Source organism: Rattus norvegicus, chromosome 13 (assembly GCF_036323735.1).
Source record: "Rattus norvegicus strain BN/NHsdMcwi chromosome 13, GRCr8, whole genome shotgun sequence".
Lineage (NCBI taxonomy): Eukaryota > Metazoa > Chordata > Mammalia > Rodentia > Muridae > Rattus > Rattus norvegicus.
The window spans coordinates 33310367-33334276 of NC_086031.1; the positions used below are offsets into that span (position 1 = coordinate 33310367).

The window sequence follows — 23910 nt, forward strand, 5'->3', positions numbered from 1 at the left end:
TCTTGCCTGGAGTTTCTCTGTTGAAGGACTGTTAAATTGTGTGGCAAATAATTACTTTCCTCCCAAGTTGCTTTTGGTCATGATGCTTTATTACAGCAATAGACAACCTAAGATAATACCAAGTAGACAGAGTGGGACACTGACCTGCACAGTTCTAGGCCACTACAAATCCACACCAGCTGCCTCTATCCTAGAACTACTACTTAGTTTCTTTCTACTTAACAAATGACTCCAGGCCACTATCTCAGTCAGACCCGTCCTCCCTTCACATTCTATTCCAGGGACATTAATGTTGGGGATTTGGTTGGTGCTTACATGATCCACTCCCCCACTTGGGTCTGGGATAGCAGAGATAAAATGTAGATCTAGCAAGTATAACTCAGGAACATCAGAGGGCAAAGTGGGTTAGCCACGTGGGTTTAAAGAGAAGTCCAGCTTCTGAGCTAGTTAAGCATATTAAAATATAAAGGCTCCATGTACAGCCATGCGTCTTTCATTTGCAAATCCAGAGAACTTGGGTGGGTGGAAATGTGCGATCACCTGCCTGGAGCTCAGAGTGGATTATAATTTACTGTTGCTATACACTAAGATGATCATTACCACTCACTCTCTCACTCACTCATCCACCCACCCACCCACTCACTCACTCATCCACCCACCCACCCACTCACTCACTCACCCACTCACTCACCCACTCTCTCACTCACTCACCCACTCACTCACTCACTCACCCACTCACTCACCCACCCACTCACTCACTCACTCATCCGCTCACTCACTCACTCACCCACTCACTCACTCACCCACTCACTCACTCACTCTCTCACTCACTCACCCACTCTCTCACTCACTCACCCACTCTCTCACTCACTCACTCACTCACCCACTCACTCACTCACCCACTCACTCACTCATCCACTCACTCACTCACCCACCCACTCACTCACCCACCCTCTCACTCACTCACTCACTCACCCACCCTCTCACTCACTCACTCACTCACCCACTCACTCACTCACTCACTCTCTCACTCACCCACTCACTCACTCTCTCACTCACTCACTCACCCACTCACTCACCCACTCTCTCACTCACTCACTCACCCACTCTCTCACTCACCCACTCTCTCACTCACCCACTCACTCACCCACTCTCTCACTCACTCACTCACCCACTCACTCACTCACCCACTCACTCACTCACCCACTCACTCACTCACCCACTCACTCACCCACTCACTCACTCACCCACTCTCTCACTCACTCACCCACTCTCTCACTCACCCACTCTCTCACTCACTCACCCACCCACTCACTCACTCACCCACCCACTCACTCACTCACTCATCCACCCACTCACTCACTCACTCTCTCACTCACCCACTCACTCACTCACCCACTCTCTCACTCTCTCACTCACCCACTCACTCACCCACCCACTCACTCACTCACTCACTCACCCACCCACTCACTCACCCACTCTCTTACTCACTCACCCACTCTCTCACTCACTCACTCACTCACCCACTCACTCACTCACTCACCCACTCACTCACTCATCCACTCACTCACTCACTCACCCACTCACTCTCTCACCCACCCACTCACTCACCCACTCACTCACTCACTCATTTATTTAGATTTATGTTATTTATATGAGTACACTACAGCTATTTTCAGACACACCAGAAGAGGGTATCAGATCCCTTTACAGATGGTTGTGAGCCACCATGTGGTTGCTGGGAATTGAACTCAGGACCTCTGGAAGAGCAGCCAGTGCTCTTAACCGCTGAGCCATCTCCCCTGTCCCGAAGGCTTCGATCAGCCTCCTTTCCCTCAGTAAAGGTATTTATTTCTGCCAGAACATTCTTCCTTTGTCTGCATATATAAAGCCAATTCCCAAGGAACAATTTTCCTATCCCTGGAAACAAACTCAAGAGTTTCCCTGCTCAGCCATTTTCTAGCTGGTAACCTTTCATTTTCCCTCCATGCACCTGCTCAAACAACTAATGTGTTAAAAGCAGCTACTATGTCCAAAAGTATAGAAAATTCCAAACAACATAACTACCACTGATTAACCCGACCAGCGAACACACTTGCCCACCAAAGTGCCTTTCCCCACTCCCACTGTTTCCCACTGTGACAGCTGACAGAGAAGTCTCAGAATTCCCACCCATGACTGTGACCTGGTCCACAGCACGCTCACCCCCATCCTCCCCTCACCGCCCTCCTGTGCTAAGGAAACATTCCTCTCTCTGTGACCTCACATCTCCTTGTACCTGCACTGCTTTAGTGCTTCCTAGCTTTTCTTCTTTCCAAATCAAGTCTATCATCTATAATTACAACTAAATGTCATTATATTCATATTCCCTGGCAACAAAACAAAAACACAACACCCAAAACCAAAAAGTGTGTTTTGTTTTGTTGTTTTTGTTTTGAGGGGTGGAAGTTAAAAAAAAAAAAAAAAGCTTAATTGAAATGTAGCTCATATCCCATTCACCCATTAAAAGGATATAATTTAGGTTAGGCCTGGTGTCACAGACTTAATCTCAGTGCTTGGGAGGCAGTCAGGCAATGTCTGAGTTTGAGGCTAGGCTGGTCTATATATAGTGAGTTTCAGGCCAGCTAGGACTGCCTAGTGAGACACTGTGTCAAAAACAACAGAAATACGAAAGTCACTGGATTTTAGTACACATTTCATTACCTCTAAGACAAAGTCTTAATCTCAGTGCTTGGGAGGCAGTCAGGCAATGTCTGAGTTTGAGGCTAGGCTGGTCTATATATAGTGAGTTTCAGGCCAGCTAGGACTGCCTAGTGAGACACTGTGTCAAAAACAACAGAAATACGAAAGTCACTGGATTTTAGTACACATTTCATTACCTCTAAGACAAAGTCCATCCCACAACTATTACTTTATATCGCCTCTCTGCCAGCTCCCAGGAATCTATCTGCCCCAAGCAACCTCTAATCTACCTTTGCATTTCTATAGCTCTTCCTATTCTAGGCTTTTATTAAAAAAAAAAAAAAAATCAAAACATGTGGTTGTGACTGGTTTTTCTTTAAAAACAATTTATTACTTTTTTTTTTTTACCTGCATTGGTGTTAATTCTCTCTCTCTCTCTGTCTCTCTCTCTGTCTCTCTCTCTCTGTCTCTCTCTCTCTGTGTGTGTGTGTGTGTGTGTGTGTGTGTGTGTGTGTGTGTGTGTGTGTGTGTGAGAGAGAGAGAGAGAGAGATCCCCTGGAAGTGGAGTTACAGACAGTTGACAGCTTGGAATGCTGGGTCCTCTGGAAGAGCAGCCAGTGCTCCTAACTGCTGAGCCATCTCTCTAGCCCCGTGACACTTTGTATAGATGTCAGTATTTCATTTCTCTATGGGTAGTAACTTGACTTTACCTATACATCCTGATATCCTCTGCTATTAGAAACAATGCTGCTAACAAGTCCCCATTTTTAATTCTCATGGAATTAAAATTTCTTTTGAAAAGTGAAACACTTAGTCACAAGATAACAATGCTCTATCCTATGACTAGCTACAGGCTTGTTTTCCAAAGCAGCTGCTTTACATTCCCCAATCTTAGGCTTAGAGGGTCCTGGTTTCTCTACCTTGCTATTGTCTGACTTTTGAGACATCCTGATTGTGAATAAGTATTTTATTGTGGTTTGTTTTCTGGGTTTTGACAATGGGGCTTAAAGTCAGGGCCTCATACACGACGGCACACACTTGGCCACTAAACTATGATTCGCCTGATTCTGAATTCTCTTATATTTGTTCTTATCTATTTTATATGTCCTAACTAAACAATTTCTACTTAGATCTTTTGCTTATTTTTAAAATGAGTTCTCTTTTCATTGGTTTGCAACAGTTCTTTATATATTCTAGATCCAAGTTCTTTATCTGATGTTTACTTTTGAAGTACTTCCTGTTATTATGTTGTACAATCTTTTACCTAAGTGGAACCCTTTGAGGGGCACACACTTCAAATCCTGATTAAGTCCAATTTGTCTGATATTTTCCTTTTTGTTACTCATTATATTGATGTCATTATCTAAGAAAATAAATATTCCTACATTTTCTTCTAAAATTTCAGTTTTGGTTTTTATGTTTCTGTCTTTGATTTATTTTAATTTTTATTATGTAGTATGAAAAAAGGGTTCAACTTTATTCTGTTGCCTGTAGGTATAACCATTTGTTGGAGAAAAAAATTTCCTGCTGAACAGTATTAGTATCCTTATCATAAATCAACTGATCACAAATGTATGCAAAATCCTCAAAATAAATCTTCAAAAACCGTTGTTAAAGGCCATGGTTTTGTTCCCAAAGAGGTCCGATCTAAAACTGTGACTGTGTCGCTACAGTTGATTGGTGATGTGTGTAGAACTGATGAGCATTCTCCACCAGTGAGTAAACAGCTGCTGCTCGGCTGCTTGGAGGCTGAGACCTTTCTCCTCTACCCCACACTGCCCTTCAGACTCTCTCAGTACAGCCTACCCATCAACAACCCTAAGGCTTCATATTTCAAACATTAGGTAATACATTTTTTTGCAGGCTCTCACACAACAATCTCAGGCTTTCCACTAAATATTTAATGATACTTTAATGGACTAATACACAAAAAAACTCTTCGAGATTCCTATCAAATAAAAAAAATATGAAAATTAACCTTACTAAGTATCTCATGTTGGAATAGCTCACCAAACCTCAACAAGCCCTTACAGGAAGAAAATGGATGTCTTAACATTTACAAATTCAAAAACTCTAAAAATGTACAAGCCAGTGTCTCTATGGATAACAAGCATACACATGAGGAATTGCACACCGCTGGGGAGCTGGGTGGAGTGGGCACACCTTCGAGCCAGGACTCAGGCGGTGATAAAAGCCTGGATCACATGCCGAGACCTTGTCTCAAAAACAAACTAACTAACAAACAAACAAACCACCACCAACAAAAACAGAGACAGCGCAAACCTGAGCAGACTACCCAATGCTTGTTTCAACCTCTGCATCCTAGGCCTTTCAGAATGGATTCAACTGCATATCAAAGACAGAGAGCCTTCCAAAGAGACTCTTCAAACTGAATTTTAGTAAAATGCTAACAGGGATGGCAGACATCAGGAACTATCCAATGAAACTCATATCAAAATCACATAATTTATAGTTTTGTCAAGTCTTTGAAACAGAACAAAGACTTTGTTCTTTGAAAACAGAACAAAGAGATTTAGTATCTGTAAATAGTTCTGAAACTTAAACCCAGCAAGGCAGCACACACAACTGTACTCCCACACTTGGCAGCTAGGGCAGGAAATTCACAAATCCAAGGCCAATCTGAGCTTGTGATCCCATCTATAAACAGGCACCCGAGTGCGAGTGTGTGTGTGTGTGTGTGTGTGTGTGTGTGTGTGTGCGCGAGTGTGTGTGTGTGTGTGCGCGCGCGCGCGCGCGCATGTAGACATGAACAGACTTAATTCACATCAGCAACTGCCTTAGCAAGCAATGTTTCCTGCAACTGACATTAACTCCAGGTCCCCTGGGCTTACAGTCACTTGTCCATGTCCATGACGGCCCCTGTGCCTCATGCATATTCACCCTATCCCACCGAGCACCCAGCCAGCACAGGCAATAGTGACCTCACACACTAATAAAGTCCTACTTACCGGCAGGTCCACACTAACATCTGTACCATCCAGAAGGGACACCCTGCATGTGATGACGGACTTGGCATCTCCAGCCGCAGGAATGTGTGTGGCAGCACGCTGCGCCTCTCGGAGTCGCTCCTTTTCAGCATGCTTGCGCATAGACCGGCGGCCAAGCGTTCTTCGTAGGAAGCTAAGCATTTCTGCCAGTACAGAATCAGTGAAAGTGATAGCAAGGAAAAGCAGCAACCTGTAGTCAAATTAATGGTGGGATCTAGTAAGGCTATCGGTGTTAATTTGAAAAAGTTGAAACACATTACTTTTCACATCAAAATGTTGAATACAATACATTCAATTTTCATTTCAAAAATCACTTTTAAAGCTAGATTTTAACATGAAGTTTTAAAACACCTATTAATATAGATGAATGCTTGCAGCTCTTCAAACTTGGTGTCTTATTTTATACGGAGCTGATCTAGCAGGAGAAAGCAGTCCCTCACGCTGTTCATCAAGTGTTTGGGGTCCGTAAGTAGTACCTAAGGTGCCAGACACCAGAGAGGTAGATTCTGAGTTTTGCTTTTTTTCTAAACTGAGCATTCAAAATACAAGTAATTATCTATTTCAGTAAAGTTCAAATAAATTTAAACTAAGTTTTATTCTTAAAGTTATACTAAGAACATTAAAGTTAAACAGTTAAACAGCTACTAGATATATAAAAATATTGCACATTATAATGGAAAATACTAAATACAAGATTGGAAGGAAACATATGCAATGCCAACACCATTCACAGTTCCTCCATCAATCTAGTGTCTTTAGCTTTACAACTAAGAGACTTGAGCAAAGCAAACAATAGCTAAGTACACATAAAGACAATTATTAATTCCAGGGGAAAAATGCAGAAAAAGGGAAATGGGCAGAGCAGACAAATAACTGGAATTGTCAGGATACTCTAGCACAACTCTACAGTAACCACCACAAGCGGAGGTGCTCCCAGGCAGAGGCTAGACACAGTGTCAAAAGAGCAACAGGAACACAGGAAAGCAGACGCCTGGGAGAGGAGGCAGCAAAATTCCAGGCACTGCTGGGTTTTTCAAAGCCTCCAAATTAAGTTATTATTTTAACTAGATAGGGCTATTGATCTGTTCTTTTCAAAAGGGTAATTTTAAGATCATATTACTATATTAAAACTTGAATACCCATGAACTGAAAAACGACCAAATATATTTTATAATAGTATTTTACAATGTGTACTACAGATATTAGCCCCAGGAAATAACTAAAAATCTGGGATAGCCAACTAGCCTTCAAGGTTCACCAGCTGTACAGCTCTCTGCAGGTAGCTTTTAAATAGGTGCTTGGCCTCCTTTGCCTGTGGACTCCAGTGTTCTGATGTTCTATTTTAATTAACTCCTACTTCTTCCTTTTGACTCAGTTCCATCACACTCACAGAAACACATCCTGATGCTGAACCTCTTATTATAATCAGAGACTTATTCTTTTACTTTATTGTAAGTACCTTGAGAGTATAATCCTTATTTTCCTTCTGATTTTTATATATGCTTAATTTTATTAAAGAAGTCTTTTAGAAGAAAGCAATATTCCAAATGCACTGTAACCACATTTCCTAAGAAACTACCAAATTGCTTTTCTACTGTCACCTTATCCTGGTGCTGTCAAAAACTACTCTAAGTTATCTACAGAAAAGCACCTTTTAGATTACTGTTAGTTTGAACAATAAAACCCAATATCATGATAGCAAGTTCTTTTCACAGATCCATGATAGCATGAAATAAAATATGTTTCAAGCAAAAAACTGAGAAAGTATCAAAAGACAAAGAGTAATAGGACAAGGGAGTTTTAAACAATTTCTGAAAAGATATTTTGAAGGCTAAAACTGTAGTTTAACAAAGAGTTAATACAAATCATCCGTCTCTTCAGAGATACAGCTTGGTGATGGAGTGCTTGCCTGCTATACACTGGCCCTCCAGAAGATACCAACACAAAACCATAGTAACTAGATAAACAACCCAACAGAAGAAAATGGGTGACATGAAAAGGGACATCCCAAATGAGAATGCAGAAGCTTACTAAAGTAATTCCAGCACTTGGAAGGTCACAGTAGGAATGTACGTAGTTCTAGGAAACCTATATACATGCCAATTTCAGGTTAGCTTGAGCTGCATTAAAACAAAAACAACAAAAACAAAGATATGGTTGGTAATACTGCTCAGTGAGTAAAGGCCCTTGAGAAAGCCTGGAAATAGAGAAGCAACTCTGCAAGTGTCCCAACAGTGGCACCATGATTAAAGATGGATTTCAATAGCAGACAAGAAAATCTAAACTGAAAAATGAGACAGAAGCCAGGCATGATGACACATTCTGCAATCCTAGCACTTGGGGAGGCAGAGGCAGGAAGATCAAAATGATCTTTCGCCACCAAAAAAGTTGTAGGCCAAGTGAGGAGACTTGAGACACTTTCACAAACAAAAAAGCAAAAAAGTAAAAAGAGAAAGTTAAAAAAGAGGGATGCACCTAGCAGACTGGAAGGTTTAGATTAGACCTCTAGCACTGCACAAACAAGTCCAGAAAAGTGGCCTGGCCCTGTATGCAGTAGGACAACCAGCTCCTATAGGCTGTCTCTGACATCTACTGCATGCGCACACGCTCTCTGTCTCTCTGTCTGTCTCTCTCACATACACACGCAGGCACACAAGACTGTAACGGCTAAGGTCCTTGGTTGGATCTCCAATGCTTATATACATTTTCATACACTGTGCTATTTGAACAAATACTAAATTACTAAATTGCATAATTTCATGTAGCAATTCTATTTCTAAGTTGCAGGAACAAAAATTTTTCCTGGCCTACTGATTTAAAAGATGCACAAATTAGCCGGTGGGGACGACACAGGCCTTTCATCACAGCACTTGGGAGGCAGAGGCAGATGGATCTCTGAGTTGGAGGCCAGCCTTGTAAACATGGGGTTCCAGGCCAGTCAAGGTTACATAGTGATACCTTGTTTTAAAACAAACCAAACCTATCTTAGAGTGAAAATTAAATTATAGAAAAATAAATGAAAATCAAATTAATAGAAAAGTGAAATAATATTATTCCACTTTGAGATATAGTCCACATCCATTCACACACACACATATAGAAACTACAAAATGCAGATGAGTTAAGGGAGGTTCTCTCTGTGAAGAGTTAACCAGAGGTCATAAGAGTATGTATTGCTTAAGTTTTTAAATATTAAAAAACAAACAAACAAACTTGAGGGTTAGGCAATAATAAAGTGTCCCCATATTTCTGTTCCTTCACCCCACCTGTTTCCAATCCTGGTCATTGCTGCAGATGGTGGATTATCAGCCTCCACAAATCTGATTCCTTTTTAAATCTTTAACAACCCAGGCTCCTCCTCCTGGACCTCTCTGGAGCTGTGTGCTCTTAGCTCCAGCGCTTTGCTCAGCTCAAATATCTAGTTCCAGAACTTTCTTACTAGTGGTTCTGTCTTCCTAGGGAAATCTTTGTGCAATCCATCTGCCATTCTTCTCCCTCTTGAGAGTGAGCTCTATATTCACACATGAAATTTTATTTTCTCAGATCCTGTGGCCAGATTAGATGGCCCTGTTAGTTGGCAGACTTTTCTTTATAACATGGAAAGAAACTGTAATTAAATATTTAATTAACTTCTTTTTACTGGCTATCCTCCCACCCCCACAAGGACAGGAACCTAGTTTGACTTGTTTACTGATCAAACAGCTATGGTGGCAAAGTTGCTATGATACATATTACATACTAGAAATAAGTAATAAGAAAACTAATATGATAGAGCAAAATGATACATTAGAAAATGGATATATATATATATATATATGCAAATTCTAAAAGAGGATAATGAAAGACTCAGTACCTCCTGAACCCTGGGTACCCACACTTTACCACATGGTATCTCCAGTCAAGCCACTGAATTTTTTTTAAACAGTAATATTGAAAACTATAGAAAATGTCCTAAAGTTATCAGTATCTTTCATCCAGTTATTCCCGCAAAAGAAAATGTAACTGTGAAACTAAACGCAGGAATATTACAAACATCGCTTTCCAAACAAGTTATCTTAACAATGCAACAAACAGTTGTGATTTAGCTCAGCCTAGCGCGCTCCAGAACCCGGGTTAGGTTCCCAGTATCGAAAGAAAGCAAAAAAGAACGAAGTGGGGGTTGGGAGGAAAAGAAAAATAACAGTGATCCCAAGAGTTTAGCGAGACAAATACAAGTTACCCACTGCGGTCAGTAGTGCTCAGTGCTCAGTTCTTGCTGCAAGTGGGGTTAGCGGAGTTGTGAATTACATTCTTAGTTTCTTGGTGGGCTTATTTCTAATTAAGAGAGAAAAAAAACCACTACTAGTAATTTTGAACTTCTGCTAAACAACTTCGGAGACTGGAGTCTTCTCGCTCTTAACGCAGAACCCGGGAGACTAGAGTAACCACAGAGACGGACACGATTATCTCCTACCCACCGGAGGACCCATCATTACCCGGCGCGCGCCACGCATCGGGGCGGGGAGCTCCCTCGGCCTCGGCGGTTCCCGGGAACGCACCTGCCTTCTAGGATTCCCAAGTTTCACTCGACTGCCAGCTAGCTTGTACGTCCCGTCAGATGTCTGCTCACGATCCTGGCGAGGTGATAAGCGAGGCTACCTTCCCCTAATCCCACGGCTACACAGCGGTCAGGGGTGATCAGAGTTCCTTCCACGAAGCGCGGGACCCCGGCAACGCGCCCGGCCCTAGGCAGCCACCGCGCAGTATCGCCCGAAACTCAGCGCCCAGCCCCATTGGCCAACGCCGCCACTCCCCTCCCAGCCCGCGGCGTCGCCCGGGGGAGCCCGGCCGCCCACCCCGCATGGTCCAGTCTCCGCTCCGTGAGAAGAGCCAACTGGACACCCGGGGCCAAACTCTTACCTGTACTGGGTGGTGAACACCGTGAAGAGACGGAGACCACGGTGAGCGGGTCGCGCGACCTAGGAGAGAGACGCCCAGCCGGCAGGAGGAAAGAACAGGTCTCCAGAGATGCCGAGAAATGGCGGCGCAAGGCGCGAGCCCACCCTGCGCTAATCCCCGGAGGACCCCGGCCGCCCGTGGGCACGCCCCTTAAAGTCCCATCTAAGCTCCGCCCCCGAAGGGCGGGGTGCTTTGCTCTTAAAGGGGCAATGGCACCGCCCCGGAAATCGTCCTCCTGAGGCTGAATTTAAGCTGGCAATACCAGGTGGGGCCGACAGAAATAAAGAAGTGCAGTTCACCTTTAATTCCAACACTCCAGAGACAGAGGGAGAGGCAGGTGGATTTCTATAAGTTCGAGGCCAGCCAGGTCTACTTAGTGAGTTACAGGTCAGCCAGGACTACATAGTGAAATCCTGTCTTTAAAAAAAAAAAAAGGTTTCTGTGTTTATGTGTGTGGGTCAGGTAATCATATTCCACAGTCCTTGTCTCTGAGAACAACTTGCAGAAGTTGGTTCTCTCTTCCTATCATGTGGGTGCAGAAGACCTAACTCAGACCTTCACACTTGGCAGCAAGCACTTTTACCCACTGAGCATCTCCATGGCCCTTGGTTTTACATTTTGAAATTTTCACTTTCCTTGTAATATAATTTGAAAATGAAACATTCGATTTGGGATACAGTTTAGTGGTAGGGTGTTAGACTCGCATATACAAGGTCATGGATCCAATTCCTGGCCCAGCAAAAATGAGTCAATATTTCTACTTTTAATGTGGTCTGGTATATCTGTATTTCTCTTAAGCAATTGTTTATTAGTTGATCCAGCATTTATTTAAATGTTTCCTTGCTCCCCTCCCCCCAAATCCTGGCGATTAAAGTAACCTTTAGTCTGTAATGGAGAAAGAGAACAAACAAATATGTGTCAAGTGGTGATAAGGCCCAGGAGAAAACAAGGCTAGGGAAGGGAAATAACAGATGATGCTCAAGGCACTATGGTCAGGAAGGGAGGCCCTGAGTGGCAGGGCGACATTCCATTCATTCATTCTTCAGATAGTTTATCAAAATGTCTACCTTGCTGTAGGCCCTGGAGATAAGGCCGATAAAGAAGACAGACAGGAGTCCGGAGAGGCAACCACAGTGACAAAAGCCCTGTGGGGGCTGAGTAGTGAGTTCAGGACCAGCATTGGTTCTGTCATCATTAAACAAGTTATTTCATGGTCAAGCCTGTATGGTAAAGTGTGCCTGTTGTCTTTGTGGCTATAGCCCTTGAGGCAGAAAGATCACTTAAGCCCAGAAACATGAGATCAGTCTACATAACACCATCTCAAAAGGAAAAAGCAAATGCTGTAGGGTATAGCTCAGTTCTTGTAGTACATGAAGTCCTGGGTTCGAAACATGTTTAATTGCTAAAGAGAAAAGTAACAATGGGGCGTGGGTCAGGGAATGAAGGAAGGCAATTTCAGCAAGGAGGAGGGCTCTTAGGGCAGTGACATTGACTTCAGACCTAATGTAGGTGTGAGGAAAGGGCCCAGTAGACATCCTGGAAGAGCATAAACAAGCAAGGGCAGTGGACTGTGTGGACTGACACAAGGGCTCTAGTGAATTGCTAAAAAGGCAAGAAGAGTAGAAGAGGGGAAAATGCTGGAAGGAGGGTTTCATGGGATCTTGCCAGAAAAGTAGGACGAGGATCCAGCTCACCAAAATCAGAATCCACAGTTTCTGGGTCCATGCCTGGACCAACAGCTCTTTCTGCTCCCTTGGCATTGCTAGATTATTGTCAGTTACCTCGTTTGGCACCTCAGCTGGAGCCAATGGAGCAATGGCTGAGTACTACACATGGCTTTACCCACGGAGCCTTGAGGTGGAGAGATTGAAAACTGAAGTTTCCGGCTGATTAGGGACGATACCAGGAAACCAGCATCATTTCTGCTGTCTGGGACAGATCTTTAAAGCAGAAGTAGTTTCTAGACACAAGGGTAGGCCAGGGATCTAGCTCACCTGGTAGATGCACACACATACAAATATAATAATTGTGAAATGAAATTAGGAAACATCCATGAGATGGCATAATTAAGAGGAAAGAGTTGGGCTGCTGAGATAGCTCTGCAGGTAAAGGCACAACCAAGCGTGAAGCGTGATGACCCCAGCATGATCCTTCAAGTTTTCCTCTGACCTCTACGTAAGTGCTGGGCATATATATATATATATATATATATATATATATATATATATATATATATAAATAAATAAATTATATGGTCATGCATGCCCCTCAGCCCCCAAATAGTAACCTTTAACAGAATACAATCAATGTGAATATGCTAATATGGAAATACCCTACAATGAAAAAACGAAGTTACAGACTATATCATACAATCCTACAGGCATAAATGTTTATGTATACACAAATATACATTTTCCCAGGAAGAAAATGTAAGAAATTGAACAGAGGTCATCACTGGGGTGATGGGGCTTCCTATACTTCAGAGGAGCCCACAATTAGAATCCACCTGCCCCAATTTCCCGAGCAATGGGATTACAGGCCTGTGTCACTTCACCTGGTTTGAGGGGGCTTTTCTCAGAGACAGGGAGTTAGTACAAGTTTGCCGTAAACCATTTTGGATCTTTCTCAAAATGTTTCTCATAACTTCGTTTTCTCTTAATTTAAAAATTTTATGTATGTTAAGTATATGAGTGCTCTGTCTTCATGCACACCAGAAGAGGGCATTGGATCCCATTACAGATGGTTGTGAGCCACCATGTGGGTGCTTGGAATTGAACTCAGGACCTCTGGAAGAACAGCTGGTGCTCTTAATGCAGAGCTTTCTCTTCAGTCCTTCTCTCCTTATTGTTTTGACACAGAATCTCTCTGTGTTGCTCAGGCTGCCCCTGAACTCTGGGCCTAAAGTGATTCTCCTACTGAATCAGGACCACACACACAGGTTACAATGTCATTGCCATAATGAATCCTTTATCACTTATGCACCTAAAACAGTTATTGGTTGTTGAGTGTAGTTTTCCAGCAGAAGCAAGCAGCTCTCTTGAGTTCAAGGCAAATCAAAGCTACCTAAAATCAAACACCTCCCTCAAACAAAAAGAGAACTTTCCTCCTTCACTTCCCATAAGATGCAAAAACAGCAGGCCCAACTGCACCTGGGAGGATGAGATTCAAGGCTGACTTCAAGAGAAGAGATTTTTGAGTGACAATCCCACTCTTGCTCTGAGATTACTAGAGGAGTGGTGGCTACAAAAGAGGAGACTACAGATATTCTCTGGGATTTTTATTTTTATTCTCTGGGGGAAAAAGAAAAGCTCAATGGCTAAGAATGCTTACTGCTTGAGTATGAGGACCTGAGTTGGAATTCTCAGAAGTCATGTTTAAAGCGAGCACTGGTGTGCCTGCAAGCATGTCATGTGGTGTTAAGAGACAAAACAGGACAGGTCTGCTGGCCAGCCAGGCCAGCTGGAAAATAACCAGTAGGTTCTAGGTTCAGTGAGAGACCTTGTTTCAAGAAAATCAGGTGGAGATTGACAGAGCGAACATCACATGCCCTCTTCTGGCTTCTACAAGTATGAGCACAGGTGGCTGTACCAGTACACACACACACACACACACACACACACACACACACACACACACACACACACACAGTTTAATTGTCAAAATTCTCTATTCTCCCCCTTCAGAGAGGAGACACCACATGCACTGCTGACTTTAGAAATGAACATCAGGTTTAGCATTCAGCGCTCTTCTAGTGACCACTCACTAATAAGTAAATCACTGTCATCCCCATAAAGTAACCTTGAGACGAAGCCATTAGGTTACTAACGAGGATCTTTATTTCTCAATCGAACATTAACAGCTATTGTTTTCTTTTCGAATTTGTACCTGAACAAGTACTAAATCAAAATGAAACATAACCAACAAAATGTCTGTAAATGTGTTTTGCATAATATAAATTGAGGTTAGGACTAAAACGGTTTCAATGCAAACCCGCATTTTTATCCTGTTCACTGTTGCTATGTGTGACTTGTTTAAACATGAATGGCAGGAATTCTGATTTTCACTGAAATTAAGACACACACACAATGCCTTTCAGACACAGTAAACTGCAGTGACAAATACACAGTGATCATTTCAAATAGTCCAGTGTTGACCAAATTCAAGCTTATGCATTTTGTTTTCATTCTTAGCTTCTTTGCCTCTTAATCTGAGATGAAACCGAATGGAGATATTTTTGTACAACTGGGAGAAAAGGTAGTTACAGCCTTAAGGGACTAATTCATTCTGCTATTAGTTTAGTACAAACCATGAAATGGAAACAGAAATGAAAAATACCTTAATAAGGAAATAAGCTAGACCTTTAATGAAGCAAATTCTCACTCCATATTTACATATAGCACCTATTACAAGAAAAGAAAGTTCCCAAATTAAAATACCCTCTACATAAAAATAATTTTTAAGCTAACGTTTAAAATAGTACTGATAAGTATAAGCCATCAGTCCTAAAGTTAACCTGCACTATAGAAAACAAGGACCAGCCTTTCTTATTTGAAAAGCTCACAGCATGGTTTATAATTGGTGTGTTCTGATGCTGGGCACCACTAGGGTAGACAACTTTTATTTTTTTTACAGCAGATATACTGTCCTGGCAGAATATGAAAACAGCTTAACAGAAACTGTTATGTCATAAATTCTGTCCTTTGTCTTCCATATAAACTATGAACTGGTGGTGCAGCATCTACTGAATCTCTAGGTACTACACTGACAAAAAACAGCTTTCCAAACATTCATGTCATGTCCACAAAATGCAGAGCAGATCAACAGTTTTAGCAACCAAGCTTGGCTGAAGCTAGCTGAGAGAAGTAAGTCCAGCAATACAGCCAGCTGGGCCAGCCTCCACTGTACTACACAGATTACAGGAAAATGGCAGAGCTTCAATCACATAGGTTACCTCTTAAATATCAAAGAAGCTATCAAGAGATCATTATAAAGCATTTAAACTTGGGGCCAATCTAATAAACTTTACTACTAATCAATTGCTTTTCTGTATTTACAAAATTCCTAGGATAGATATTTTTAATGTATAAATTAAATCAGTAGTAAGCATGAAATAAAGTGCTATTTGAAATCAATTTTAGCACTGGAAAAGGACACACTCTACAGGATTCATGAATGAGGAATCTCACTAACTCATTGAAAAACTTGGAAAAATGAATCCAGAGAATCATAGAATTGGGTTGAATCTTCCTTCCCCAGGAAGGCAAATATAAGTGGAAAACAAAAAAATTTTTAAGAGGTAAACTAGGCCTAATTGTGACTATAGAGGATATGAAGACACACAGCAGATATTTAGTCCATCTAGGGAACCAGGAAGCAGCCTCTCTGGGCCAAAGTTTAGAGAAAGCTACCTCCTTCATGATCCTTGGCAGTGACTTTATTTAACAATGCAACTTCTAAGTCATCAGTCAACCTTGTAAATGCTGGGGTAGAGGAAATCTGACACTAACCAGGGATCACTTTTTGGTTGTTCAGGGTCCATCATGATGAGTTAAAATTAGTATGGATGGCTAGAAAAGTGTCAAAACAATGAATTCCCAATTTTCATCAAGTTTAATAACTGATAAATACTAGATTTAAAGAGCTAATGAACAAATCATTCACACCTACGGGCACTAGCTGAATAAAGTTGTAAGCATACAAACCACCACAAGTCAGGAGAGTTGGGCCCAGTAGTCTTACTATCCATGTCATTGAAGATAAAAAGGGAAACACATTAGCACAGTCAGAGGCCTCTGCACAGAGTTGCTGCAGTGGCTCCTAGGCATGGGTTTCACATTCTAACAATGATGCCCCCATTGGTGGCTTCGACATTGACAAAACTTGGTAACTTTTCCCCATGGTAGACACATGCAGCAGCACACTGAGCCTAACACACAAGTGTAGAAACCAATTAGTGTATACCCAAAACAGTATACACAATTTTTAAGAAACATTTCTAGAGATAAAACAAAGCAATGTGAAAATGAATATGCACTATACTGAAATATGCTTTGATAGTGACTGCTCATTTATAATGAAATTCCATTTCTTCCAACATTGCGTCTTACATAATGACTTGTAATACTCTTCTTTTCAACCCTTTACAGATTTTTAAAAACACATATACTTACAATCAAGTAATGACTCTAACATTTGAAAGATACATTCATTTTCTTTACAGCATGAAAGACATACAAATATTGTTTTATCCCTTTTAAGCAATGAAATTAAAGTTAACAGTTTTAACCTTCTGTTCATAGAAAAATATTTTCTGTATATCATTTACATAATAGGAAAACTCTACAGTGTTTATTTGAAACTTTTATGAACTTACCAAGGCTTTCTTTTTCATTCTTATACTGGAAAATTTACAAGGCTCCAGGAAGTTAAACGTTTGAACTCTTCCTGAACAGTGTAGTTTTTAACTTGAAATATTGCTAATAACTTTCTGCAAAATGGTGTACTTGTTTATGCACTGAACCATACCTAGCCAATACAGATGGACTGCCACCAAAAAGCTAGAACTAATGGCTGCTCATTTACCTTCGGAGGACTTAAAAAAAAAATAAATAATGACTTTAGAAATCAACAGTGTTCCACAGTAGAAAACTGTAAAATAAGCAGCGTCACACTGATAGATGGAAACAGAAAATAACATTATGGTACCTACTCAAAAGAATTCAATAAGGCATGAAAATCAAGTAATTGTGGGCCGGAATACATGGGTTGTTGTTTCTGATAACATAGAGAAATATATTATAATAAGTACTACTAAGAGTAAATGAAATCTATGCAAAATAAGAATTGTGGTAAAAAGCAGAACTCAAAACATATAATTCTGGGATTGATTTCTTTTACTCTTAAAATTGATAACATTATCTATTAGCAATTAGCCCTCAAAAAGTTTTAAGATTAAATAAATTTCTTTGCATGTATATAATTTTCTAAGAATTTCATAAAAGTCACTCAATTTGTGATCACACTGAGACACAAATATCTGTTAATAGATTAGTAACTCTGATATAATTATAGTAACACAGCTGTTTTACTTGGAGGCAGCACCCACCACACAGGGTTCCAGGAATGTAGTTGGACAGTTGGTGCAAATGTGGGGTGTAAGCAATGGTGTCACAAAGTACTTGCTTTTCTGGACAAAGCACCTTGTATGAAAGCAGACTGTGGGATTACTTAGATACGTTTTGCTATATTACTGAGATATTTATTCCAGCAAATATTTATCATACATTTACTATAAATGACTTAAATACAAACTACAAACTTCATCAGAACTACAAAGTAAGCACTATAAAGAGCCTGTAAACATATCCCACATTGTTGTAGTATAAACAACTTACATGAATTCAAACTACTTTGGCAATTTTACCATCAGATATTTTAAATATTCAAAACACAGACATTAAATAGCATATTGCTATAAGTTCATGTTTCCTTCTCTCTTCCTGCTAAACAAGCTATATTTCCTTTTTATCACATGTTCACATGAACATATTATTTTGTAAGTAGGTATAAGATCTAAATCTCAGGTCCACGTTTTAAGTGCTTTAAAAATGCTTTCCTACTTGCATTTCAGTTTTATACTGCATGTGTATCAGCCTAAATACTTCACAATAGTTTATGCTAATCTGTCTGGGAAGCACCAGAAAACTGAGTCCAAGTCCTCATTGGCATCACTTTTGAAGTCTCCTTTCCAACTTCTAAGGTGTTACAGGTTTAAGTGACAACACTGAGCATACTTCCCAAGTAGAAAAACTTACAAGCATTTGTCACAATTTACTGAAGCTACAGTCTAATACAGAGACACTAAATTGAGAATTAGAAAACCTGAAGATGAGCAGATTCTGCTAAATTAATTGTTGGGCCTGTAGTCCTTTCTATAATAACAAGGACACAGAGAGTGGATAAAATCTTTCAAATTTTTAGCTCTCAAGGTGTAGTACTACTTCTAGTGACATGGAGATTTTTTTTTTTTCAAATAACTCATTAGACTTGGTCTGCCAAGAGATATAAACAACCCCATGGTTAAAAGTCCTTTCAATCTGTGAACATGTCTTTATGAAGTAAGTACACATGCAAACCAACACACTGATGTTTCTCTTTGAAGGCAGCTACAGTAGTACCCCAAATTTTCAAGCATCTGTCCTAATGGCTCAGCATAACTGCTTGTGAAGTCATTTTTTATACAATGTTACCTTTATTCTGAAGTCAAAATGATCAATCATTGCCCTTTCCCAATTACTTGTCCCAGCAAGCTATACAAAAACTGTTCTTGGGCTGTTTATTCTGTCTCACTTTTGAATGAATGGATTAGTTTAACAAATACAACCTATTCTTTTTGTGAATGCAAAGTCTACTCCAAAAGATTACTACAGAGCATCTAGTGCTGACAAAACTAAATGCCCTATGAAAGAAGCAGAAAAGTCATGTGAACTTTGAGAGGGAAAATTTTCATATTTACTCTTAGCATGTACAGAAGCCCTAACTCACCAATACTAACTTCTCCTTGTCCGAAGAAATGCATTGATTTGTTCTTGAGTTTGTTGGGGTGTGAGCTTAAGGGTGGCTAAGTAGTAATGGAAAAGTAGTTTGGTTCAAGAAATTTGGTTTTTGTCACACAATATTATATCAATATCTATGGAGTGGAGCAGTACTTGGCATATGAAAACTAGCATTATTTCTAGTAACCTATTTAGATTCATAAACTGGTTAGATGCTTAGGTGGAAAAGACAAGTGTTCTGTTAGGTAACTAGGAAAGTTTAGTTAGCATATCTATATTAACAATTTGTGAAGGCTAAGTTTAGCTTAAGATCCTAATAAATGTTCTAAAAGGGCTGTCTTCAGATGTAAAACACGAATGGAGCATAGTTCTCAGATAAGAAACTGCTATGATAAATTTGAATTTAATTCTACACTTGTCATTTCAGATTAAGCACTGCTGATTTAAAAGGCAGCAATGCCTGCTGCCAACATCAGTGCTAACCAGAGATGTACCCAAAGCTTTACATTGAAGAGCAAACGAACCATGACACTGCCTTTCTACACAGCTTTTCTCTTCCTGTCTACACTTATCACCTTCTACCCACATGGCAAGATATAAAATTTAGGCTAAAATCCACCAATGAAATAAAATAGCTTTATAACATAGATCTCTAGCTTGTTTCCCCTTTTTAAGTTGTAATGATAGCTTACCAGCCTAAATTACATTTGCCTCTGGTTACAGAATGGAATGTCTGAGTATAATTATAGTTCACTTACGAACTTATATTATTGTCTTGCTTGTGAAATCATAATAAGGGGACTTCTGTTTGATGTAAAGATGTTTATTTCTTTCTTTAAAAAAAAGACAAGAAGTATTTATAAGTGCCAATTTATTTGGTACCCTGGCAATTAATATTTAGAAGCTTAACTTTTGAATTTTACTATTATGGGTTCTGAATACCTGAAGCAATAATTTATATGTTACTAAAGATTTTTTAAATGTGTATCATTCCCTCAACTAAATAGCATTCCAAAATATCTACCATTGGGACCTATGTTTTATCGAGACTACAGAAGTAATCTGAAAACCACTAGTAAATGTGTCTATTTTAACCATATCCTTATAAAATAACATGTGAATAGGTGAGCAAGTTCTCACATTAAATTGTGCAATTTTAAAAATCTGTCTCCACAGACTTAAAACAAGGAAAACAGACATATCTGTAATGGGAGTTGGATCTTCCGTTAAGATGGCCTACTTACTGACATGCTTATAATTTAACAGGCATATATAAACTGGATGACAAGGAAGGGTCACTTTAGAGAATGCTAAAGTGTTTAACTCCTTGTGTGAAGAACCCCAGTGGAAGGAAGGAGCAGTGTGAGCCAGCCTGACAGGCCTTGGAGTGATGATGCTCCAGGGCAGCTCGTCAGTTACGGGTGCATAACCCAGCTGATCGACTTTCTCACTGTAACCTAGAATACCAATATATTTATCTTTGATGCACATATTAAACATCAATTCTTACCTTAGGATAAAGTAAATGTGAAATCTGAAGAATAAACCCTCTTTTTAAGTTAAGCTGCTAAACTTTAACCCCTATCCTTCCCTTCGGTAAAGGAATGTGCAGATTGTGAACAATTCCATAGCAGCAGATGCACTCTGGGCAGAATACAGATATCCTGGCTTTTACGGCAAAGTACAAGCACTGAGTAAAAGACAGAATGGCCTTACCCTTTGCTGTTTGTATAACTCTCAACATAAGAAGCTGGTTTTTAAAACAGCTTTTTAAAACACTGTGATCTCATTAAAAATTCGTAAAACTATAAGAATGTACAGTATACATACATACCTCCTATGGGGTCAAATGAGTGCCTTTTCATTAGACAAAGATATCTCAAGGCACTTAAGGGGTTAAGACACGATGCATGCATTCCTTTACATCAAGACTGTGAAATCACATGATTTGGAATAAGCCAACCTTATGATAAATATAAGTTACATTATTAAATCCAAGAAAATTCATAGTTATTTCTATAAGATGCTGGTAAATGGACACTGTGCAGCATTTCCTGGGAACAGCAAGTTCCAATTTTCTTCTCAACAGCAGGTCCCCACGGGGACGTTAGGAAGATGTGCTGCACCCACAGGCAGTGTACTGGCTAATGTTGAGAATGGTATTGCTAACGTTTGAAAAATAAAATCTGGTAATCAGTAGAGTGAGGGCATGACCCCTGGGAAAATCCAGAGCAGACTCCTGATGATAACTCCTTCTGCTTTCAAGGTACAGGTGTGTGACAGAGATGAGAATCTGAGCCTTGTCGGCGGCAATTCTACCAGAAGGGACTGCATGGCAATGCCTCACAATTCCATAAATTACTCTGAACATACCCAGTTTCCACTATTTGTTCAGAGCAAAGCACAAAGTATTCAAACATGTGGTAAGTTCTGAGTGACTTTTTGAAACATAAAGTGCAGTAGTGCTGAAGTTCTCGAGGTCTCTTTGAGTTCTTCACTTTTTGTGTGAGAGGCCATTTCCTGCAAGCAGTATTATGGCACAGTGAATGTAACAAACTCAGGTTCCCAGTACTTATTCCAACCTTTTTGCTTTCTTATTTATTTGATGATGTTGTTAATGGTTTAACAAAGCCTTCTTCATAAACTTTCAAAATAGCTTCACATACAAATCTGTATTGACTCTGAAAAACACAAGTAGGAAAAAGAATCACTACTAGAAAACCAAAAACTAGCATCTCACTTATCTTGCTTATTAAAAAACTTGAAAAGTGAAATAGAACAGAGATAGAGGGTTTTACCAATAGGTAAAAAGTTAAGAAAACAAACAAATAAAAATCCCTCACATTATACTTTGTAGGCAAAATCCAAGACACTGCTGGTAGGAATGTTAAAATACTGAAAATATAAAGAGAAATTTCAAAGTATCTAACAAAATAATATTATTTTCCCTTTGGAACAAACATTTTTACTTCCAGAAAATTCAATTCAAAAGACAAAAAAAAAAAAACAAACCCTGAAAATATATATTCATTTCTTTATAATAAAAACAGGGAAACCATTTAAGTTGCCATCAATTTGATATGCAGATAAGGCTGGCCTTAAACTCACAGACATCCTCCTGTCCTACAATGATAAGTGTCACACCATTCTGATAAGTGAAAGCAAGCAAGGGATTTCAGGTAGAGAGGTTTACGCATATATTAACATTCGACAGACTGAAGCAAGAGCTCCCTAAGTTCAAGACCAGCATAGCCTACATAATGAAGACCACAACAGCCTGTTTCAAGAAGACAAGGCAAAATAAAAAACCTACAACCACCACCAAAAGAAGGCAAGGAAGGGATATGGCTCAGCAGGTCAGCATACTTGTTGAATAAGCATGAGGACTTAGCTGTCGCCCATGTAAAAGAACTGAGCATTTCTGGATGTGCTGTAAACCCAGTGCGTCTGGGCAGACAGATCATTAAGATTTACTGCAGCTCAGCTCCAGGCACAGGCACAGTGAGAGATTGTAGAGAGTGGCGAAGACCACCTTTATCCGCCTCACATACACTTGCACATTCAATCACTTTGTCTCTCTGTGTCACTTAAACAATATTAAAAGGTGAGAGATAAAAAGTATGTATAACATTTATAAAAGGAAAATATAAATACATATTTAAAATTTACTGTTAGTTTAACTTTTTTTAAGGAAGAAAATGTTAAGTCTTTAAAGTGTTTTCATGAAAGAATAGAGGGGAAAAGGAGCAGAAAGAAACAGAGATCAGACTCCTCTGAATAATAAACCTTTTCTTCCTCCTCCTCTTTTTCTCTAATGATTTATTTACTTTTTTTTTTCCTTTTCTTTTTTTCGGAGCTGGGGACCGAACCCAGGGCCTTGCGCTTGCTAGGCAAGCGCTCTACCACTGAGCTAAATTCCCAACCCCATACTTTTATTTTTCTCTGTGCCTTGTCATATCTGTGTGAGGGTGTTGATTCGTCAGGCACTGGAATTATAGACAGATGTGAGCTGCCATATGGATGCTGGGAATTGAATCTGGGTCCTCTAGAAGAGCAGTCCAGTGCTCTTTAACCACTAAGCCATCTCTTCAGACCCTACTCTTCTTCTTTTGCAGATTTCAAATACAAAACTTAAAACAAATCAACAATGTCTATATCAATGGATGACACAACTACACTGATCAGCTGTTTGCTGATTTTAAGACAGTAATTGATTAGATTTTGGAGTGACATCCAAAATTCAAATAAAACTGTGGGAATCCAGGAATTCTTCACAATCGGCACTGCCATTTTGAGACTATGGCAGGCCACATGAGATAAAATAGTAGAGTACTTTTAATAGTCTTACTGCTGTCCTAGAGAAGATGTATTCTTGTTAAACGAGAAAGGGGAAAGAAGTAGATAAAGATGTTAAGTACAAAACATCATGGACATGTGTGTTCAGACACGTGACATATGTTTAGAGAAACATATCACCTATAACACCACCATATCCCCAGAACTCAAAGAGTAGCATCTAAACTGACAGGACCAAGAATTACTGGAGAAATTAGATCCCAAATCTGGGTCATAAAATACAAAGCTGGCTTAGTGATCTTTTCCGCTAATAAAGAAGTTAGTAAGTTATTGTGGTTCTAGGAAACTGAGATTCCTGCTAGCCAAAATATAGGATAATTTGGGGCACCATCAAGAAAAGTATTGAAAACACATAAAGTATGTTTGGATTC

The 23910-nt window shown here is 40.0% G+C and overlaps 2 protein-coding genes across 27 annotated transcripts in view; both read right to left on the bottom strand.

Moving 5' to 3' along the window:
- Epb41l5 (erythrocyte membrane protein band 4.1 like 5) overlaps window positions 1-11034 on the bottom strand; it is a 99696-nt gene extending 88662 nt beyond the window's left edge. For 2 of the 19 annotated variants that reach the window (XM_063272230.1, XM_063272235.1), the window contains exons 1-2: window positions 10229-10556; window positions 5652-5833 (exon numbers count right to left, since the gene is read on the bottom strand). In XM_063272230.1, the coding sequence (XP_063128300.1) occupies window positions 5652-5831 (180 nt within the window). In that variant the 5' untranslated portion in view covers window positions 5832-5833; window positions 10229-10556. Of the gene's footprint in view, window positions 1-5651; window positions 5881-9913; window positions 10005-10165; window positions 10557-10589 lie in introns of those variants that run through there. The other 17 variants (XM_063272234.1, XM_063272233.1, XM_039090679.2 and 14 more) reach the window with 17 other exon arrangements.
- A 3407-nt stretch (window positions 11035-14441) lies between these two features.
- Window positions 14442-23910, bottom strand: part of Ptpn4 (protein tyrosine phosphatase, non-receptor type 4) — a 180150-nt gene continuing 170681 nt past the window's right edge. For all 8 annotated transcript variants that reach the window (NM_001100479.3, XM_063272020.1, XM_017598667.3 and 5 more), the window contains one exon: window positions 14442-21864. In NM_001100479.3, the coding sequence (NP_001093949.1) occupies window positions 21778-21864 (87 nt within the window). In that variant the 3' untranslated portion in view covers window positions 14442-21777. The remainder of the gene's footprint in view (window positions 21865-23910) is intronic.